At 37.9% G+C, this 22,407-nt stretch overlaps 1 protein-coding gene across 5 annotated transcripts in view; it reads left to right on the top strand.

The window, feature by feature from the left end:
• grid2 (glutamate receptor, ionotropic, delta 2) overlaps positions 1 to 22,407 on the top strand; it is a 394,784-nt gene that overhangs the window by 302,227 nt on the left and 70,150 nt on the right. For all 5 annotated transcript variants that reach the window (XM_079637090.1, XM_079637092.1, XM_079637091.1 and 2 more), the window contains exons 10-11: positions 7,565 to 7,762; positions 13,539 to 13,851. In XM_079637090.1, the coding sequence (XP_079493216.1) occupies positions 7,565 to 7,762; positions 13,539 to 13,851 (511 nt within the window). The remainder of the gene's footprint in view (positions 1 to 7,564; positions 7,763 to 13,538; positions 13,852 to 22,407) is intronic.

The following is a 22,407-nucleotide window of genomic DNA, read 5'->3' as shown; positions in this document are numbered from 1 at the left end:
TTATTTCAGGTTTAACAACCTTGCCTTGTCTTAAAGGGGACATATCATGAAAATGTGACTTTTTACATGTTTGAGTGCTATAATCGGGTCCCCGGCGCATCTACCAACCCAGAAAACGTGAAAAGTGACAACCCAGTAACTTTGTTTTGGTAAGCCTTTCTCTGCAGGCATGTCAAAAATAAGCCGATCAGATTTCGCTCCCCTTCTGTCGTAGGAAGAGGATCTTATTATAATATTGCGAATTCGATGAGATGAATCAATGTAATTCCACAACAACTACATAAATGTATCCACTAACCATTTAGAAATGTCCAGGTGTCATCTAAAAGTTGCATCCTCTTCCTGAGTCTCTCCATAACTGTACACACCGCCGCCGACTTGGACGCTTGTCAAAAAGTACGGGGGAGCTTGTTGACACTTTGGCCGCTCTGACGTAGCAGCGGTACGTCAGGGGAGAAGAGAAGTGTCACAACATGAAATGTAAACAGAAAAAAAACAAGAAATACATTGACACTAGAAACCTTTTAATGACAGCATTTTTATAACCGTTTTGGTCACATTTGGTCGGGGAAAAAACGAATAATTAGCTATTATTATTATTATTTGCATCTATTGCAATTGGTCAAATCGGTGTTACCATGAGCAAATTAATTGCATTCCCGCTTAAAACGAGCGTTCGTAAATATTTCCAATAAAAGTTGCGCTCATCCTCAAATGTGTATCACTGGATCATTATAGATCATCGCGAAGTTGTTGTGTTTGGTGCTGCTGTATTGTATTTGCGGAGAAGACGTCAGACTCTGAGATTTTGTTTTGGTAGGAACGAAAGTTTACATTGTATGTTTCTCCGGAATCAGTCAGAGCGAAGGACGTCTATATTCCGATTGGTTACTGGCGTTTTGCCGCTGAACCGCGTGATAGCTCATTACCATAAAGTTGAGCTACTTTCAACTTTCTGATTGACGCTCCGGTCGCCCAAAACGCGACGCCGATGGATTTGACGCTGCTTGCAGCTGAGAGAAGCCAGCTTCCATTGAAAATGAATGACTTCCGGTAACTTTGGAAGCTCAAGTCGGCGGCGGTGTGTACGTACAGTTAGGCTACACTCCAATACTAGTTATTTCTGAGATTTTGAATAAGTGAGATTCGCGATTTCGTATATGTTTAGTTATTACCAGAATATCTGAAGCTCGTGTAAAGGATCGGCCGTCTTTTGAACAGAGGCGGGTTGCAGCAGCTCATTTGCGTTTAAAGGGACACACACAAAAACAGCGCTTTTTTGCTCACACCCAAAAAGTGGCATATTTGAAAAGCTATAATAAATGATCTGGGGGGTATTTTGAGCTGAATTTTCACAGACACATTCTGGGGACACCATATATTTATATTACATCTTGTGAAAATAATGTGTCACATTTAAAAAGGTCTTTTTTATCTTTGACATATTTTATATAAATATCTTTAAACACAGTCACAAGAGTATGCAGAGGTCTCCTTATGATATAATTGTTGCACCACATAAGTTTGATTAAGACACATTTCAGAATGTTTAATAATTTAAGATTTCGTTGTTTTTTTAATGACTTTTATTTGCTAGAATTTACCTGACAAGGACATTTTTGTCAAAGACAAGCAATGACTAAAACAAAAAAACTGTAAAATTGAACACTAATCCTGTCTTTGGTGTGAGTTGTCTCACCATATATTTTAGTCTATATCCTATCATGTCAATATCCGGCTGTGTCTATTAAGAATTAAACAAAGTTTGTCTTTGCCTTGCTCAAAGACTTCTGGATAATAACATAACATAACTTAACGACTCTAATTTGCAGTTCACAGGTGTTCCAGCCGAACATTGATTTATCTCTTTTCCATAGAGACTAACTGAAGCTGCAATGTCTTTGCATGCAAAATTGTAATTTCTAATTCAAACATTGTATTAAAATCAGGATGAATTATTCCTCGAAAAATGTAGGAAAAGCGAAGTAAGAGTGCCAGGGTAGTTCCGTAGATCCTTGTGGTGTAGCATATGGTTAGGGAAGCAGGGAGCTTGTAACCATGGGATATGTTGTCATTTGTAAAGTAAACCTTCAGGTGGATGGGGAAGGTGCATGCTCCCTGTTGGTGGCTGATGGAGCGCTCCCTTCGGTCTTACTGCTAACTGGTAGCGGCTCACCAGCTCCTTGCAACTTAAACTCCCCACTGCTCCCAGCTGCCCCAGTGGCAGGCGTGTCAGGATACGTGACATGCCAGCTCCGACAGCCCTTCACCAGTCTGAGAAATGCTGGTACTGTTCCAAACATAAAAACTGACTGAGAACACACACACAGCTGCCGTGAAACCTTGCAGTCTCAATGCACCATGACACATGTTTTTGATTCACTCACCGGTAGATCATAGCTGCATAAATGAGAGAATCTTCAGAACGTCTGTAGAAGATGGGCGAAGACTGAAGTCATATAGTATATTTATATAAATGAATAATCAAGTAATGTGTATATGTATGTATATACAGTACTGTGCAAAAGTCTTTTTTTTTTACACAAGTGCCTAAAACTTTTCACAGTACCGTAGCTTTCCAAGAAGGTTTCTTCAAGCGTCTTGGAGAAGTTGACGCACTTCTTCTGGATTTAGTCTTTCTCATTGTTTGCTGTTTTTTAATGTAATCACAGACAGACTATATAATGGTGAGATATGGAGTATATATTGTCAGACTCCTTGTACATGCAAAAATCTCACTGGATTATTACAATTAATGAAAAAAAATATGTTTGGAAATGTAAACTGATATTTCCCACTGACACACTGAAAATATTAATGTGCTTTAAACGTTTTTCACAGTAGTGTGTGTATGTATGTATGTATATACAGTATGTATATATATATATATAGTTTCTTATGCTCACCGAGGCTGCATTTAATTAAAGAAACATACAGTAAAAACCATAATATTGTGAAATATTTGTACATGTTTAATGTAGAGTTGAATAAAATAATAGATCGTCACATCATCGACCCAAATGAATACCCGCAGCAATAACACTTGAACAACACAGGATGATGCTAATGTTTGCAACATTGTTGCATCACTTTTGCTCCATATCTTCTATCGATTTCCAAAGTAGAGATTGTCCACAAGATCAGTGTGAATTTGAACCACTGCGTGTGTAGTTGGGTGGAAGGAATGGCCGTATAATGAGGGAGGGAATCAATGCAACATGGGCTGAACACGAGTGTGGGGGGCCGTACCCCTTCTAGGCCGGCTCAATAAGAGCAAGGCTTCATCTCAATGTAGATAAAATACGATATTGGAGGAATCCTGTTAAAAGGGTCATTGTCGCTGTGCTTTTGCCCCTAGTCTAAGTGCTACAGATATTCTTCAGATCGTGCTGATGGCCGAGTGGTCCGGGATAATCTAGCAGGGTCTTGAACAAGCCCCTCAGAGGGAGGTCTGATAGATGGCACCTCGTGGCTATAGTGCGAGTTGGCATGCATATCCTCACTTCCTCTAATAGCTTATTGAGCGAGGGGGTCTGGTGAGGATTAGAAAGCGCTGGTTTAATGTGAAGGCTGCATGCAGTCAATAACGCTCCTTCCATGATAAATCTGCCTGACATATTCCCAGAAACACTTCAGACATCAATAGGGATTTGTTTAAGAGAATATGAAAAATAAACAGCAGGCTATTATTTCCACTGGGCCGCTGGCGCCACACTACCGTGGTATTGGATTGCAATGGAATGTGAACAGAGCTGCTGAAGACTCCGGAGGAAGATGTTTGTTGCACCTAGACACGACCACAACGCAGAGCGGAATGTCAGCAGAGACCGTGTCTACTAGGCGATCCCCTGTGAAGGCCTTGTCGACATGACAGTCACCGGCACAGGTCCTCAGCAGAGACCACAAGAACCAGACAGGTCCTCTGCACAGACCCGATGGCAAACTTCGTCTCCATACCGGCGTGATGAATCGTAATGACACTGCGTTCCTTAGTTCACAAGAGGAGAACTGGCCCCCCGACTGAGCCTGGTTTCTCCCAAGGTTTTTTTCTCCATTCGGTCAGCTGATTGAGTTTGGGTTCCTTGCCACTGTTGCCTCTGGCTTGCTTATTTGGGGACACTTAATACTCAACAATACTATTGATCTGACTGTACTGACACTGTTATATGATAACTGAACTGAGCTGGACGATGACATAATTTTTTGCAGAACTGCTTTAGAGTTTAAATGAACTAATTTAATAATTGATCTTTACAACAGATATGAACACTGAACTGACTTCAGATGAACAATAGATAAACAGTAATTGTTCCTGTTTATCACTGTAAAGCTGCTTTGAAACAATCTGTATTGTATAATGCGCTTTATAAATAAAGGTGACTTGACTTTGCTGTTCTCAAATGGTTGGTCACCGGCCTTCAGCTAGCAGCTGTGTGTTGAATGCAGCCATTCAGGCCTGTGAAAGCTCCTTGCTAAGTTGAGCTCCTCCAACTTTCTACTTTGCAAGGTTGTGTTCTGCAAGAGTTTAGAAATCTGTTGCAGTGCAGATAAACAAGGGAATCTAATTTGTTTCTTCATAAATGGATGTTTTATCAATACTCTGTTGCTGACTTTCATATAAAATAGCCGACTTAGTGGTGTTGTCAAGTGATTGGATATTATGCTAGTGTGATTTCTAATGAACTTTAAAAGGGTCCTATTATGCTTTTTCACCTATTCAACTTTAGTGTGTAATGTTGCTGTTTGAGCATAAAAAAGATCTGCAAGGTTACAAACCTCAAAGTCTACTCAAAGTGACATATTTTATTTAACAAAATTTTTCTGAAAACTTTTCAAGAACTAGAACTAGCTCGCTTGGACTAGAATGCACTTTTTCCGTATCAAGTCATAATGTTCTTCATTTAAATAATCCCCGCCCACGGAATACGCAAAAAAGTTGGCGGGACCTGGTTGAGCTGCGCTAGAGAAGGTGAAGAGCGTTGTCACTGTTTTTTTCCACCCTGGAAAAAGTTTGTCCGAAGGCTGACGAACTTAGAGAGGTTAAAATTTATTTGTAACACTTTTCCTGAAGATTGTTACTTCAACGTTTGTCTGTGCGCTGCACATTTTACGGAGAACTGCAAACAGACAGAGTACAATGCAGGCTATACGAACAAAAGCTTCTCCTGAAAGACGTAGCCATTCCCATTTTGTTGGGACAATCTGTTGTTTATTGATTACAACTTGTAAGTATGTCTTATTATTTGTAGTTGTGTTTTCTATTAACAGTTCCAAGTATAAGTTTTATGTATTTTCTGTGATAGCTATGATGTAAACGAAGGGCAAAGCTTTGCCTCCGCCAGCTTACTAACATTACACTATTGATGTAGTGTTTACTTTAGCTTTGTAAGCTCTTGCTTTTGTAAGTCTGTTTACCATCCCTTAGGAAAATTATCCATGATTTTGTGATTGATAACATCGTATCTATTTGAAAATTCCCCCAAAACATATCACTCTGAAACGTCCTGTGAAATCCGTGATTGCAAAGTCTGTGCTTGAAATCCGTTCGGCACAATCCTCTTGTTCGTTAACATTGTCAGAGTCTGAATTAGACTCAAAATGGTTTGAAATTGATGCCATCGTTAATATTCACATCTGAGTAGAGCTTTCAGTTATGAAGGGGCGTGACATTTCCTGAACACCAAAATCAAAATCAAGACTTCGTAAAAGGGCATAATAAAACCCTTTAACAAAAAAGCTTCTGGTTTGTGATTTCCAGTAAACTATGGATTCAACTACATTTAGACATGATGATGTTTAATGGAAAGGAAAGACATGTTCACAGGGATATTTTAATCTGGGGTTGAAGAGGGAGAAGACTTCCCCCCTTTGTTTTTGTTTTTTGTTTTGTTTTTTTATGTTACTCCTAGTGTTGTGACCCTCAAGTTGGTCTTGAAGAGTCCTTCTTTTAGGAGCCTCCTGTTTTCAGAAATTCCCTCAACATATACTCATTCTACTCTACCATAAAAACTGGTCATTCTGCCCCACCACAAAAATATTTTTTACACCTCCTTCTTCTCTGTACGAGTCAGTTCAACTGACAGGGTTACATATATCTCTGCCATGCTTCTTATTGTGGGAACTACTGTAGCTTGTCCTGGAGAATTTTTTCACAATTCGATGTAACAGCTGTCAGCATTACTGACGACATTTCCACTGCTCACACAGAGTCTCTCTCTAAACTTCCTCCTTATAAAAATAAGCATTTTCTCTGTGTGACCTTCAAAAACTCTCCAGAGCCATTTTGGCAGTGTATGACAATGTTTGTAGACCTTTTATGAAACACCAGTAGGCCCTAAGCTCAGACTAAATCCAAATCGCATCATATCCACCTCCACAATAGTCTGCCAAACTGGTTTTGGAGATCCTTGGAGACTCCGCTCGTCTTTATCAGTGGAGAACCACTAATCAATTCAAATAGCGGTCGGCCCCGCTGCTTCAGAAGAATGGTTTCTTCAGCCATAGGCAGAGCTAATGCTTGTATGATGAGTGTGAATCCGGGTATATATTTTTTATTTAAAATCCTTCTCGTAAAGACTTAATTTCTTTGATGTGAGCACAGTAAAACCTTAAATCCCTAATTGAGCATTAGGGATCTTATGAGTCAGTCAGAACCCACTATGAATAATGTATGACTGACAAGCACCATCAAGTTAAGTAATGTTTGATAAATGTGAATCTTTATTTAGCACTGAGAGAGAATGGTTTGTTCAAACCCCTTTTCTGTTGAATATTACTTTTTATTATTATTGTATTATTATTATATATTTTATTTAATGCTTAATGTTGCTGTTGTTGTTTTTATTTTAAATATATTTTTTTTAAATTTTAGTCCATAGTATAAAAAAATGAGGCCAAACTAAAATAAAGACCTGCTGTGTGATATTCACTATATCCTTTCACAGGGTTCCTTTCAGTTCTTCTCTGGCTGAAGTTTAAACCTGTAGCCTTTGTGAGGCCAGCCCAGATCCTCAAACAAATAAGCACCTCTTAGCATCTCCTGTATTTTCTGTAAAGATTCACTCAACTATCCTAAAAACAAAGCTATACATATTTACTTTCCTCACATTACTCTTGATTGGATATGACATGGCACTAATTCCTTCCTGAATTTTTTTTCTTCTTCTCTGAATTATGCCACAGCTCATAAGGGGAGGTTAAAGCCAAGTGACATTGCCTCCTGCTGAAAATAAAATCAAATTATGAGCATTAGCTAAGCCGCTGTAGGAGCTTATGCGTCTGCTTCAGGTAAACACATGTGTCAGCTCCAGGAATGGATCTGCCACCCTCAGAATCATGAACGTCAAGCTGTGTTCTCAGTAGACTATTTATGATACCCTGTTGACTCTAAAATCGGTGCCCTCACTTACCTCAATGTCCGTAGGCATTATTACCATTGGACTATTTGAGTGTGTGTGTGTGCGTTTTAATCCATCCTCTGCGACTCTTTTTGTTGCTTTTAGCTAGATGATTTAGTCCCTTTTATAAGCTGAAATAATAATTGTTGTGCTATTGCTCATTCCAGGAAGAACCATTTGTGATGGTCTCAGAAAATGTGCTTGGGAAACCTAAGAAGTACCAGGGGTTCTCAATCGACGTGCTGGACGCTCTGGCCAACTACCTTGGTTTCAAATATGAGATCTACGTGGCCCCTGATCACAAATATGGCAGCCAGCAGGCTGATGGGTCCTGGAATGGTCTTATTGGAGAACTGGTTTCTAAGGTAAGATGTTTATCTAGATTGTGCAAAATATGTCTGTCTGTCTACTACTTGTCTATGACTGACCTCTTTAAAATAGAATTATAAATGCTGCCCAACTCTGCCCTTAAACTCTGCCCATTACATGGCCAAAACTATGTCGACACCCCTTATAATAACAAATTTGGCTTTTTTATCTGTATCCATAATCAACCAGTGCAAAAAATGTAGCATATACCATTAAAATCTCATTAGACAAACGTACTTTTTAGTAGATTGAAAACGATCTCCGCATATTATAATACGAAAGACAGTATTTCAAGTGTTAATACATTTAAAGCTCAAAGGATAATTTCAAACCCTTTTAATGATGCAGAATTATTTTAGCGCGGTCAGCACTGCCTTTGATTTGACTAACATAATACAGTCTGGCTGAATGCCGCAGATTTATGTGCTTTCCTTTGGCTTTCTCGAACTATCTTGGGCTTTTCATTTTTCCCTGGTATTCCCAAACAGTCTGCACTGCTTTGATAAAGAAGAGCGCAGATTTCTTACATGTGAATGAGGGAAAAACCTCATACTGAAATGTTGTCCGCTGGCAGATAAACAAAAGGCAAATCTCACAGCAGTAAGAGGTCAGATACACATTTTCAGGGCCATTACTCCAAACATCCCGCTGCTTTCCATTCCACGGCTTTTTCAGGTCTGCGACACACCTCCATCCATCCCTACTGCTTCCTGTGCTGAGAATATTCCTCACCACTGTTCTGTCAGGGAAACGGAAACATGAGCCACAGTGCACTGCCGCTTATCTTCATTTCCAGAGAGATAGACCAAAACACAAGGAAAATATTAAGGAGCTCTAATCCCATTGTAACGGTCTCTGTTGACACATTGTTTTCCAGCAACTTCACATCTGTGTGCTTTCATGATAGTTTATTTTTTATTTTTCGTTTGCTTTTTGTGTTCTAATCATGTAAAAAAGGCTGTTATGACATGATACTACAGGACAGGGCATTACAGAGGAAACAACCATCACTTTACAAAATTGTTCAGAAGTTTGGGGTCAGTAAGAAGAAAAACAAATTTGTTGAAGAAAAAAAGAACTTTATAATAATATTCTGGAAGAATGCATTCAATTGATGACTGAAGTGACAGTGAAAACTTTACATTGTTACAAAAACATTCTATTTCCAATTAATTCTAGGGATGGGTGTGAGTTCTCCAGTACTAGAGTATTCGGGGTAAAGTTAGTGTAAGAGGATAGAATATAGTTTGTATGGTATAAAAATCATTACGCCTATGGAGACCCCCCGTAAACAACAAACCCCAACGTGTGCGTGCGTGCGTGCGTGGGCATGCAGTATATATATATATATATATATATATATATATATATATATATATATATATATATATATATATATATATATATATATATATATATATATATATATATATATATATATGAAACAATAAATGAATTTTTTTTAAACAATTTTTTACAAATAAATTACCTTTGCCATCACATCAATAAATTTAATTTTAAAATAGAAAATAATTATTTTAAATTGTAGTAATATTTCACAATATTACTGTTTTACTTGTAATGAAACAAAATGATCAATCATAAATGCATATGACCATTTCTGCTTTTCTAAGCTTTTTTTTACGTGGCAGTCCATGAAATTATTAGATTTAGTCAGCTGTGAGTTAAGTGTGTGTGGTGGCGTAAAATCGGATGTAGTGATTACGTTTTGTACATGTCTTCTTTCTTCTTACACAAGTGTAGATGTGTCATTTGTTAATTCACTGATATAACAAATCATCAATGTGTTAGAAGCTGCTCTCTAGAGTCCTGTCAGCTATGGTCGTGTAAAGTGCCCATTTGTTGAAAACGTTGTACTGCTTTTTTTATTTTTTGTTTGTTTGTTTTTTGCTTTAGATGTTTTATAAAGCCAGCACTTGACAATACGCCTTTTTTTGGTACTATTTTCACAAAATAAGTGGTGAATTTTCAAAGCTCTTAGTATTCTCCCGACAGCTCATCAAAAGGTCATTTTTTTCAATTCAATTTCCAAGTCAATTTGCAATTGACTTGGTTCAATAGACAAATAGACAAGTACTACAAATCACACAACCAAAGTGTTTCATAAATACAAAGCTTTCATGTCAAGTAATTGTAATTATAATACAGTTAATTAACAATGGATAAATAATAAAAGCATTATAGATTTTATGTCTCTTTGGTCCTCAAATGATGACTACATTACAACACCGTACCTTTAAAAAAAACATGTATCTTGTATTGTTTGCTGTTGAATTACTGAACTGAAAGAAAAAGAACTAAACTAGACGTTTGCGCAATCATTTTTGAAATGGGAAAGGAGTTTTGAAGTAAAAGTTGAATCGGAAATCAAAGTCTCATCTTCAAAGATCACAGACATTTTTATTCTTTATATGACCCCTTAAATTTTGGCATAATTCATCAATAAAGTTAGTTCACTAGCTTTTTATTAGGTGTACCACTAGCATACTAACGCTGCATCTATTCTGTTCTCATTTTATGCATTCTCTATTGTGAAAGTGTCATTTGTCGGGCTCTTGTTATAAAGCAGGCAGTCTGGTACTACCAAGTTTCTAGGTCGAGACAATCAGAAGAGCACTTGTTGTGTGGATTAACATTTGTGAAGTGATCTGGGCGCCGGATGCTTCTCTAACCCTGCTCAAATACAGAGGTCCTGTGGGGTCCCTGATCTCTGAAGTTGGCCACGCAGGTTAATGGGAGTCAGACAGGTGACTCTGGCTCTCGCCCTATGATAATGACATGCCTTTGTTCCTGCCGATGGTAATGTCTCTTGACAGGAACTCTCTGAGGCAGCAGAGGTCTCATCTAATCCCGGCGCTGCTGTGCGCACCTAGTCACAATAATTTCCAGAACTGCCAAAAAAGAAAAAGAACACAAATTAGACGTTTTTTAGCATATAAAAGCCTTAGAAACAATTTTAGTTTTTGGCAGCAGACAGTGTTACCTCAGGATTCACTAGAGGAAGTTTATTTATTTATAATGTGATTGGGGACAATGAGGAGTGCTGTGTATTTGCACATTTACTGATTCAACGTAATGGAAATTATTGTCTGTCACTAAGCTGATTTTTTTGTTTTTTGTAGTAAATGGACATTTTTCATTATGTCTGTGGGTCCGGTACCTTCTGCTCATTTTATTTTCTACTGAAAACGAAATAAAGAGAAACAGAAATGGAAAAACATTTAAGAAATGTAAAAACAAGAAAAATGAGATTACGCTTTAATATTTGTTTTGCATATGTGGACTGCCCTGAAACGCCCCCTTTGTCTGATTAGCCAACCCTCCCCGTCTTCTGCTCTGCAACACGGTACACAGCAACTGCAAGCTCACATTTGCAATGAGAGAGACACAGCAGGCTGACCAAGCTTGTTCACGAGAATCCTGCGCTTACAGTGAAAGATTAAAAATATCGCAGAAGGTACACGGACCTTTGTGTCCAAGTATATTAAAGGTGGATGATTTTCATATTGTTTTTCACCATACAAACACAATATTTTTAATCGTTCTGTTTTATACATATATGTTTATGCATTTGGAAGATGCTTTTATCCAAAGCAACTTGCATTGCTTTCAATGTGAAAAAAAAAATTCAGTTCAACCCAGCAATTTAACCCATGGTCATGATGGTTGCAAGCACCATGTTCTGTTTAAGCTACAAGAGCTGTATTTACTAATAAAAAGTACTAAATAATAAATTAATATTTTAGTAAACCACTTTACTTGAAAAATGACACAGAGACTTGGGTGAACAGTGTTAAGGAAGTTAACTGATTTAGTGAATCAAATGAATCAAACTAACACAATGTATGCTACTGAAGTTTAAATCAAAGGCTATATTAAAGTGTTCATATCACAATGAATACATTTTTCCTTGATTATGTGATAAAAGGATTGTACTATGAAAGTACTGTACATAGTACAATACTATTCTTTCACATATCAAAATGTTCTAAGGGAGATTTATTGACACTAAGCTGCAAAAAGATCTTTCAGACTTCCACAGTTTTCTGACATCAGACATTTATAATATAATATTTAACGGGGATGTCTTATTTCACATTCGAACTTGTTGCATCACAATTTTTTTTGGTTCATTTTTCATGTTATCCATTGGCTAGGGTTACATTATGACCACACTCTAATTCATGCAAATGCTTTTTAACCATTCAAGCGCAATAAGCCAAAAAAAGAGAGCGCAGTGTGTTACTGGGACGCGTCCGTGAATCTCTTGTCTGTGTGACACACACACTCTTGCGCACAGAAAGCCGCTTTAGACAGTGCTTGAGTGGAAAAAAAACACATAATTATGCAAAATGGCAGTTTTGTCGAGTATCCTTGCAAGCAAAGTCTTAAATGAGTTAAATGAAGCCTTAAATGAACGTTAAGAGATGTGAGAAATTGGGTGGCATGTCAGATCTGCGTCATGTGCGCCAGGTCTTAAAGTGACAGCAGCCTAAGGCCCCATCCACACTACTGCGTTTTCGTTTAGAAACGGAGACCTTTTGCACCTCCCGTCCAGACTAAAACGGCAAAAACGAAGACCTAAAACGGAGAAGTTTAGAAACACTGCCGACCCCGTTTTGAATCTCCGGAGGGCGTTTTAGTGAAGACGGGTCAAAACGGAGGACTTTAGAAACGATGGCGCAGAGGCTCACGCACGGCCTTTAGGATTGGGTGTCATCAGTCATGGCGTATCCTTCCCTGATTCGTCAGCCACCCATCACATGACCCGTCCCCGGGAAGAAAACCTACAAAAACAGCCTGGACTACGTAACGTTAGTGACTGCAACATGGATAACGAATTACAAGCGTTACTGACTTTGATGTCTTTGCTAGCAGCTGTTGTGCAAGTAAATTCTGCATTTCACAATGCTATAACTGCCTACATGCGCCTGTTTACACCGGCACGCGCATGCCCAGTGTTGGTGAGTGGTCACGTGATCCGCGTTTTCAGTCGTTTTAATGTGGACAGAGATCAATTCTAATACGCAGCTAAACCGCTGGTGTGGACGGAGATCGTATTAGTTTTAATTCTCCGTTTCTAAACTAAAACGCAGTAGTGTGGATGAGGCCTAAGAAACCTGCTGATGTCTGTCATTAAGGATAATCAAAGAACAAAAGAAAAAGAGAAAATCACTCACTGCTCTCGACTTAATAACCTTTTTAGCTTTAATAAGGATTCATCTATATTTAATTTATAATTCATGCAGTGAAGACTGTGAAGAAACAAGAGTTCACTTAAATTAAAAGTTATATTATCTTTTATAATATAACTAATAAATGTCAAAATTGATAGCTTTCAATTACACTGTAATGCTGAATGGCTATAATACATGGCTAAAATACATTTTCATCATACATCAGTTGCAGTATTTTAACGGTGATACTGGCTTCCTTTTCTATAAAAAGATGCCATTAAACTAATATTTAAAATATAAGCTACTGTCTTTGTTGTTTCTGCATTAATTTAGTTTAAATGTGAAATGATTACAATTTAAAAAACATTTAAAACTTTAAAAAATATTATTATGATTGTTAATGTGTGTTTTCTGTGAAATTCTGCTCTAATTAAAACTTATTTTAGAGTTTGCATTGCTCTATGTCCAATATTTGTCTTGCCTTATGCTATAAGCGTGATACACATATGAACCTGTTCTTTGCTCGATCTGGTTTTAAATATGTCAGTTGTCTGTGTGTCTTTTTGTTGGGCAGAGAGCAGATGTTGGTCTGTCTGCCCTGACCATCACCCCTGAGCGGGAGAGCGTGGTAGACTTCACCACACGCTACATGGACTACTCCGTCGGTGTGTTGCTGAGGAAGGCGGAGAGGACAGTGGATATGTTTGCATGCCTGGCCCCCTTCGACCTGTCTCTGTGGGCATGTATAGCCGGCACGGTGCTGCTGGTGGGCACTCTGGTGTATCTCCTCAACTGGTTGAACCCTCCCAGACTGCCGATGGGCTCGGTCTCCTCCACGACCCTCTACAACTCCATGTGGTTTGTCTACGGATCCTTCGTTCAGCAGGGTGAGTTTGTGCGTGAGCGTGTGATATGCTTTGTGCTGGAAGAAGAAAGGAGATTCAAGAGCGAGAAAAAGTCGAGATATCGAGAACAGCAGGGCAGAAAGATAATTTTAAGTGCTCACTTTCTGTTTAAAGTGTGTCTTTGTGTAGTGCTAGATGTGTGTGAGCTAGATGTGTTTTGTGCACTAAAGATTATATGTGACAAAGGGAGCAAATTACAAAGATAGAGAGAGTCAAGGGAAAGTGAAAAATTATATGCAAATCATATCTGCACTTTCTGGTTTTCTTTCAAATTTTCAAAGGGTCAAGGCTGTTTTTTTGGACAAAAGATGAAAAAAAAAATCAAAATCTGTGAGCAGGAAAAGGGAGGGGTAATCTTCAGAAAAGGGAAACAAGCAAAAAAAAGAGTGAGTAAAAAAGATAGTGTGTATGAAAAGAGGAATACTGCGTCAGTCACTATGAGGGTTTTGTATCCTCGACATGTTGAGTGAACATCAATTGATATCATTAATTACCAGCAATATTTTGACATGTTTTGCTACAGACTGCTTGTAAAGGCCAATTCCAGTTTTACAGCTGTGACATTTGCAGTCACAATGTGAAATGTAGCTTCTGAGAGAAAGTCCTAATTATAGCAAACCATTTGTATGCACTTTTCTAAACCCCAGCCGATTCCATTGTAGATTTTCTTTCCCATTTTAAGGGAAATTAACTTGCAGTATGAACTAAACTTTACTGTTTGTAGTTCCTCTGTGACTTACAATGCACTATCTAGAAGCAACAGTATCTACAGAATGAAAGTTTGGTTCTCCATAGGACAGAATATTTTTTGTGATTATTGTCTTTTTAGGGAAATATGGACATAATTCTGAAAGCGGTGTTTAAAGAACAGATGATGAAAAACCTCTAATTGTCATAACCCTCATATTGTTTCAAACCTGTATTACTTGCTTTCTTCTGTCGAACACACACACACACACGCCTGCTAGAGTTTACAGATTTTAGAGAAAATCGTGTAATTTATGATGGACACAGAGTGAGGTGAATTTAGAACATAACTTGTTTAATTTGTCATGCATCTCCTAGCAACAAGGCTCATGTTTTGAGTTTGTTGTGTTCAGAGTTTTTTTTAGTGTATGATGCCCAGTTTTGCATAAATGTAAATATATCTCAAAGTGTTTTTCTGATATATATATTGCAGTTTCACAAGATGACTTGAATAGCTCTATTTGGAAAGAATGAATCATTATAGAATAATTGGAATGATTTTGGAAGGGAGTGAATCTGCATAGAAAATAATAAAGAAATTACAATAAATAAATAGTGCTTTAGCTTATGTTTTTCAGGTGAGGCCCTTGCACTGATTTGCGTCCGAAATTTTCACACGTTAAAAAATAAATACAACCTCAGGTTAAGTCAATCACGCTTACACACTGCCTCCGAAACTTCCGACCGTCATAAAATGTATTTGATTTTCTCAGTTTTTCGCATCCGTAGCAAGCATTTTGAATGGTGTTTTGACAATTCAGAGCCACCGAATCACGAATGCGAAAAAACGCATACGCAAATTTCGTACTGTGCAAGTGTGCAAGGACCTTAACAGTATTCAGTTACAGAAATGTAATAATCAGATGTAAAATAACACTGCATAGTCTTTACTGTATAAATCACATTCAAAATAATTCATCTTTGTTAAAGCTACAAAAGTGATTTTCTCTTTGTATTTTGTTGTTTGATTAAAATTGACACAGAAAGCAGCAGGAATATTAGTCTGCTGTTGCCTTAAGAGCTAATGTACGGATCCAATATGATGATACACATCCATTTTCTTTCTCAATTGTTTACATTCACGTAAGCCATATGTGACTGTGTTTACAAGGATATCAAGCTGATGACTATCAGTTATGTCATACTTAAAAACTTGAATTAATGATATCTGCAATACATTCATGTTGGTTCTGTTCTGTTTACCCCAAGGGGGGTTATTGCTGCTCTCCCTGCTCTTATCCATGCTGCATGGATGCGCAGGGAGTTCTCGCCCAGAACGGAACCATACCGCCAATCCAAACTGTATGCTAATTGTCAATAATATATGACGATAGTGGTCCTGACAGAAATGGGCCGAGATGGGCATTTTGACATAATTTTGAGTGTATGTGTCTGTTCAAGCTCAAATAGAGGCAGAAATGAACGGAATGTGTAGTTCATGTGCGTCTATAGGGCTCTGTGTGCACACACAGAAAACAGTGTGTGGGTTCCAAATCTGTTGAGTCTTCTTGAGCTTAAATGGTTTGAAAACGATTAAATGTTTAAACTGACAGGATCTACAACAAGTGCAAATGATAAACTTCCACTCAATGATGGTTAAACTTTGTAATTAATCCGAGAATCAAGTGCGATTCAAACCTTGGTGCCGGTCTGTACTATCAACTACTGTACAATCCCTATACTTGACATCGCACATCCTGCGCTGTGAATATCGTGGTATCGATGCTAAAATTATATATAGTGCAGCCCTGCACGATATGTAAACATAGTAAAAACAAATTACAAACAGTGTATGGGAGGTAATGTGCCTATAAATTACATTACATTTCCTATTGATATTTTTACATTCAAGACTATGTCCCGTGTAAACAGGCCCATAGATGGTGTATAACCATGACTGTAGCAAATTTAGATGTTATGGGAAGAAGGAGGCGGGAACCGGCGAACATTTAACAACTTTAATAAATAAACAAATACAAAATGAAATTAAAGACTGCACCCCCTCAAAGACGACTGCCGCCACATATTAAAAACAAAACATAACCTAAATTATAGTCCAGGCCTGGTCCTCTCTCATCCTTCACTGTCGCCGCTCCTCCTTTTATGCTTCCGCTCCTCCGTGAGAGATACGAAACCGGTACGTCGCTCATTATCAATCACGCCACCGCCTCGCGCTGTTCTCTCACGGCCCTTGTCCTGCTCGCCACAATGACTCTGGGAGATACTTATTGATACGATAAAGTCAAATTCTTTTGGAACCATCAAACATGTCTGGTAAATGTTGTTTTATCGGTGCGCACCTCGTGTGGCCGATAAATAGACAGTAAAATTGTGTTCGATTATAGTAGAAAGAATAATACGATAAAATTGAGACCTAAATGAGGTTACGTTCCTTGAGTAAACACTTCATTATCCCATGGTAAGGTTGACATTTGCTTGGAATTGCACTTAACCAAAAATCTGTAAATTTACATGAGCGGGTTATAATGATGATGATTATAATAAGACAGCCTAATTGCTCCCTTGTATCTGGGTCCATTTCTTTTCTAATTGCAATCTATGCTTCTTTTTGAAACGCGCTCATTATGGTGAGAAATCAGTTTATTAATGCGCTTTCATCAGACCAGTGAACCGAGCTCGGTGTCTTTTTAGGATGAAATTGTTTAAATGGAGCTGATTACATGCTGTGGAATAGGCTACGGCACCAGAAGCAAACAAAGATGGAAACGCATACACACAATCGCGCTGTGTGCTTACATGCATTCCCCGACCACTTAAAACATCACTATCATCCTTTTGTCTTGCAGTCCTGTTTGATGTTTTGTGGAGAGCTGGTTGAACAAATACACCCGATCACTAAAACAAGAGAGAAGTTAGTGGGGAGAGAAGGGACGTAGCTGGAATGGCATAGCTAGAATCGGTCTCTTTGATGAGTCACTTTCATCTGCCTCACAAAGACCTCTGCCTCTCTCCTCTGACGCTTCTTGACTTTTTGTTTTATATATCCCTTAAACAAATGTAATTTTCACATTCCTTTCTTTGCTCCTGTATCTTATACAGAGACAAATTAAATGTCATGTGAACTACATGTGCTGTTTCATGTCAGCATCTTTGCATATTGTTTTTGTTTTGTTTTCAAAAATATAGCCACACACATGTACATGCACAACATGTACAATGTATTTACAATGGCAATGATGCATTTGCCATGACAGTAAAACCTATCAAAAAAAATCATAAAAAAAGATTTGAAACAACTTCAAATAGGATTTAATGAATTAAAACAAAATCATTAATTATTTCATTTAAATAATTATTTAATAATAATAATACCGTAACCTTGATTTTGCTTGTTTTTATAAAGAAAACAATGAATTAATTAAAATCACAAAAAACATTGTAGTAATGAACACTTTGTTTTTTTTTAAAGGACCTGAAACACAACCAGTTAAATTAACAATATTTCATTGTTGTTGTTGTTGTTGTTTTCAGTCTTTAACTATTGCGATGATTTGTAAAGCTTATGACACAGATAACACATGCTGAGTAAACTAATTCAAAACCATTCAAAACCAACTGAGGGCTTAAAGGAGCTTTTTTACATCTTTTAAATCCCAGAAGATTTTGTGAGAATGTTTCTTTATCTGTGTGCATTTGTAAGTAAAACGTGTAGATTCGTAATTAATGCCAAGCTCCCTGATGTCTTAAGCTTACCAAGAAACTGCTTTTAATTAACTGAGAAAAAGCATTTGTGCTATAAGATCTTTGAAGCCACCCGTTGAACGCTCCATAACCTTTCTTGTACTGTAGCACTGTAATGAACTGTGATTCACATTTTTTCCCCTTTATAATGCCCAGTAATCCTGATAAGCACTTTCATAAACAACACTTTTTGTACTGTTCCACTATAGACACTGCAACACCATACAGATGTTTGCCTGTGCAAACACCAACACTGTACGTTTTGTTGTAGCATGCTATTTGTTCGTTTTTAAATTCATATACAGAATATTTTTGTTTGCTACCACATCAACATGGGCGGCTACTGGAGGGCTTTCCAGGGCTTAAGCCCCAAATGTTTTTAGTAAAGCCTCAAATGTTTTTATTATTATTATTCCCTTATGTTTCCCACAAAGATTTCAATCCCAGTAATTTTGTCACAAATAAAATCATTCAAAGCTGCAATCTGCTTTTAACTGTAGTTTATTCTGCAGAAAAATGAAAGCTCTTTTAAATTATTGATCATGCCTTCTGTTGTGCAGACAACCCCAAAGAAATGTATTGTTCTTGCAAAACCTGAGAAGAGTCCATTTTAACAGCCTGCTAAAATCTTAACAGTCTTAACACTTGACTATGGTAAGCTGAAAGGGACAATCCTTTTATGTTTTTTTTTTAACTGCTGTGTGTGAAGTAAAAACAACATCTGGTATTTGTATTAGTGCTGTCAATCGATTCAAATTTTTAATCGGATTAATCACACTTTTGTTGTTTTTGTATATAAATGCTGTATGCTTAATTTCACGATAAGTGTGTGATTAATCGCGATCACAGCAATACTTTGTTGTTTGTGTATCAGTATGACTCTCACGCGCTTACTGTATGTCATCAAATCACACTCTTCAGAAACAATCACAGAATATTACAGAGCTCGTGTTTTAAAGAAAAGCGCACGTGGAATGAACAATTCACTAAAAATGCAATGTTAGGGTGCTTTCACACCTGAGCATTTGTTTCGGAACCTGGTGTGTTAAGCCAAGTTTTCTCCTCTGGTTCAATACGTTTAGGCATATGTGAACACGGCAATCGCACTCTCCGCACCAAAACAACCGCTCGAGACCACCTGAACGAGGTTGAGTTGTATACAGACAGTCACAGAGTGCCACAAACAAACAGCAGCCACCTTTTACATTTCCTCCTGGACCAAAAGAATGAGCTTATGCCTCGTTCACACCAAGTCGTAAAGGTAATTAAGAGATGGCAACCATGACGCTCTGCCGGGAGCTGTTTTTGTCTAGACCAGGGGTTTTCAAAGTCTAAGACAGTGGGCCTCCCTTTTGATACAACTTACCCAATGGCGCTCTATTCAAGTGTAACATGAATCGGATACAATTGAAAGAACGTGTAAACGGACCGTCAAAAAATCGGATAAAGGTAACAAATCAGAATTGGGCATCAAGACCTGCAGTGTAAACGAGGACTTATTTTAAGAATAATAACAATTTAACTTTTTGCATTTATTAATTTAAGCTAATTATTAGGCTATAATTTTTACCACTCGCAGGGGAGGCGCACCCCACACTTTGAAAACCCCTGGTCTACACTATCAATGCCAAAATGAATCTGCAGCAGTCAGGTGGTGTAAGTTAGTTGTTTACGTTCATTATTATTGTAATGTTATGTGCTTTGAGGCATAAGGTAATTTAACTTCATCTCTCGTCTTGTGACGCTTTGCAGATTCGTTACGTTCATGTGTTTTGGTAGAGACGTGGCTTTGGAGAGCGCTCTAAAGGGAGGATGGGACCGTATGCTTTCAAAGCTAGTTTGCTGTTGCTAGCCACTCCAAAATTGTCTACCCTACCTTTAATGTGTGCAGCATTCTCTCCTGTTGCCCCCAGGTTGTGTTCACACATCTGTTTAACTCGACCCCCACTCCTCAACCTTTACATGCATACACACATTAAATAGTATGGCGTCACAATGAATATGAAGGCCACAGGCCCCTATCAGTGCTTTCATCTCAGCTCTTCTCTTTTATTCCTTTCATCTTCATTCTGACTGAGCTCCCCCTCGCTCCACCATCAAGTCTGAAATATGAAAAGTGCATTCTCGAATGTTGTAGATTTCACTCTCTTTTTTTCAGCCTAGTCATATGTCAGTCTGAAGAGAGGCATTATAATGGCTTTGAAGAACCCTGTTTTTGTCTGACACTTAGAGAGCAGAACAGAACCAGCTATTTATTTTTTTCTTTTCATTCTTTTTTTCCCCCATACCACGTCCTTTACCTTATCGCTGACGCACAGAGTCCTAGCGCTGGGTTCCTCAGCATGGCGCAGGATTTGCTCTGACTACCATTAGCTTTAATCTGTACAACCATGGGCAAACCAGCACACAAACACCCTTGGTGGCTTGCGGGTCTTCGCCTTCCCAGCGTTTGAGCTCACAGACAGCTGCTTACAGACATGGACAGGAAAAGTCAAGCCCCAGATGACCCTTCAGCCAAAAATGAGATAAACCGAGATGATGTTCTTTGCAGGAACTGCATCAAATCCTGTCGCAAATATCACCCTCGAGGGGTTTCAAGCTTTGAACGGTGTCAGAGGGAAATTTTGTGTTTGTTTGTTTAAAGATCAGGGTTCTTCAACTTGTAAGGCCACAGACCCCCTGTTGGGTATTGTTTAAAACTAGTTGTTGCATTTTAAGCGTGGCCTATGGTAGCATGCGTTTAGTAACATACTTCTGTCATTAATGAATAACTACACAGGAACAAATGAGTAACGCAATATTAACACTCTAGTAACTACTATTAAAGAATAATTCCGGTATTTAACACCTTGAGTCTATATTGTAGTTTGTTTTGGATGAACAAGAGTGGTGGACAACATTTTTTTGACAATGGTTCCTCTCTCGAGTTTTTGACTATAAAAGAATTGGCCATGGACCCATTTAACATTGGAGTCAATGGGCATGTCCGAAAATGTCATTAAAACAGCCAATAATGTTCGTTTACAAAACTGTTAAACTCACCGAGTGGTTAGTGGTGTTCGTTGATGATTATAAACAATATATCGTCGCAATATATGATTCCAATCCGTTTATTTTGCTATAGTAGAACTTTTTTTTCAGACACTTCACCGTGTAACTTCCGCTCAATATTTGAATCTGAAGCGTTAGCACACTCCCGACCACTTGATGGCGATAACCGATGTTTATGTCTCGCGGGACACTCACGGTCACTGTCGAGTTCAACTTCATATTGCAATGGTCAGTGGTCACGTCTTTCAATATTTTCAAGGTTTTGTTTGTTTAATTCGCTTACTCTCCCGGAGCACAGTTGCTCTGCTCGCTAGCCTTATGAGAAACGGAAGCGAGCAAAAAGACTACATCGACCAAAATGTAAACAGCGCATTTATATTAACGAGCACTCAGTCCTTCAACAGAATTCAATGGGATTTTACAAAATGACGAATAAAACACGACATAAACTGTATTTCGCAACACTTTTTGTTTCTGGAACATCAACTAACATCACTAATCACTCGGTGAGTTGCACAGTTTTGAAAACTAATTTTAAAGGTTGTTTTAATGACATTTTCGGACATGCCCATTGACTCCAATGTTAAATGGGTCCATGGCCAATTCTATTATAGTCAAAAACTCGAGAGAGGAACCATTGTCAAAAAAATGTTGTCCACCACTCTTGTTCATCCAAAACAAACTACAATATAGACTCAAGGTGTTAAATACCGGAATTATCCTTTAACTAACAAGAAACTCTGATTAATGTATTAGTAATAATAGTGCTTAGTCGAATGTAGTTAATTCTATTATCTAATCAATGACTACAATTTTTTTCATACCTCCCATAGGACTACTAAGAACTACTATATATACAGGTTCATAATTAATATGAATAATGTATAATGTATAATTAATTCTAAAGTTAAGATCATGGTTACCCACTAGGTATTGTAAAGTGGTTACACTTTACAATATGGTCCTATTTGTTATTGTAAGTTAATGCATAACTGACACATAACTAACACAGAGCAATATGTTTGTTACAGTATTTCT

The sequence above is a fragment of the Phoxinus phoxinus genome (genome assembly GCF_949152265.1).
Source record: "Phoxinus phoxinus genome assembly, chromosome: 15".
In the NCBI taxonomy this organism is placed as follows: Eukaryota; Metazoa; Chordata; class Actinopteri; order Cypriniformes; family Leuciscidae; genus Phoxinus; species Phoxinus phoxinus.
This window is presented reverse-complemented; position numbering and strand designations above follow the sequence as displayed.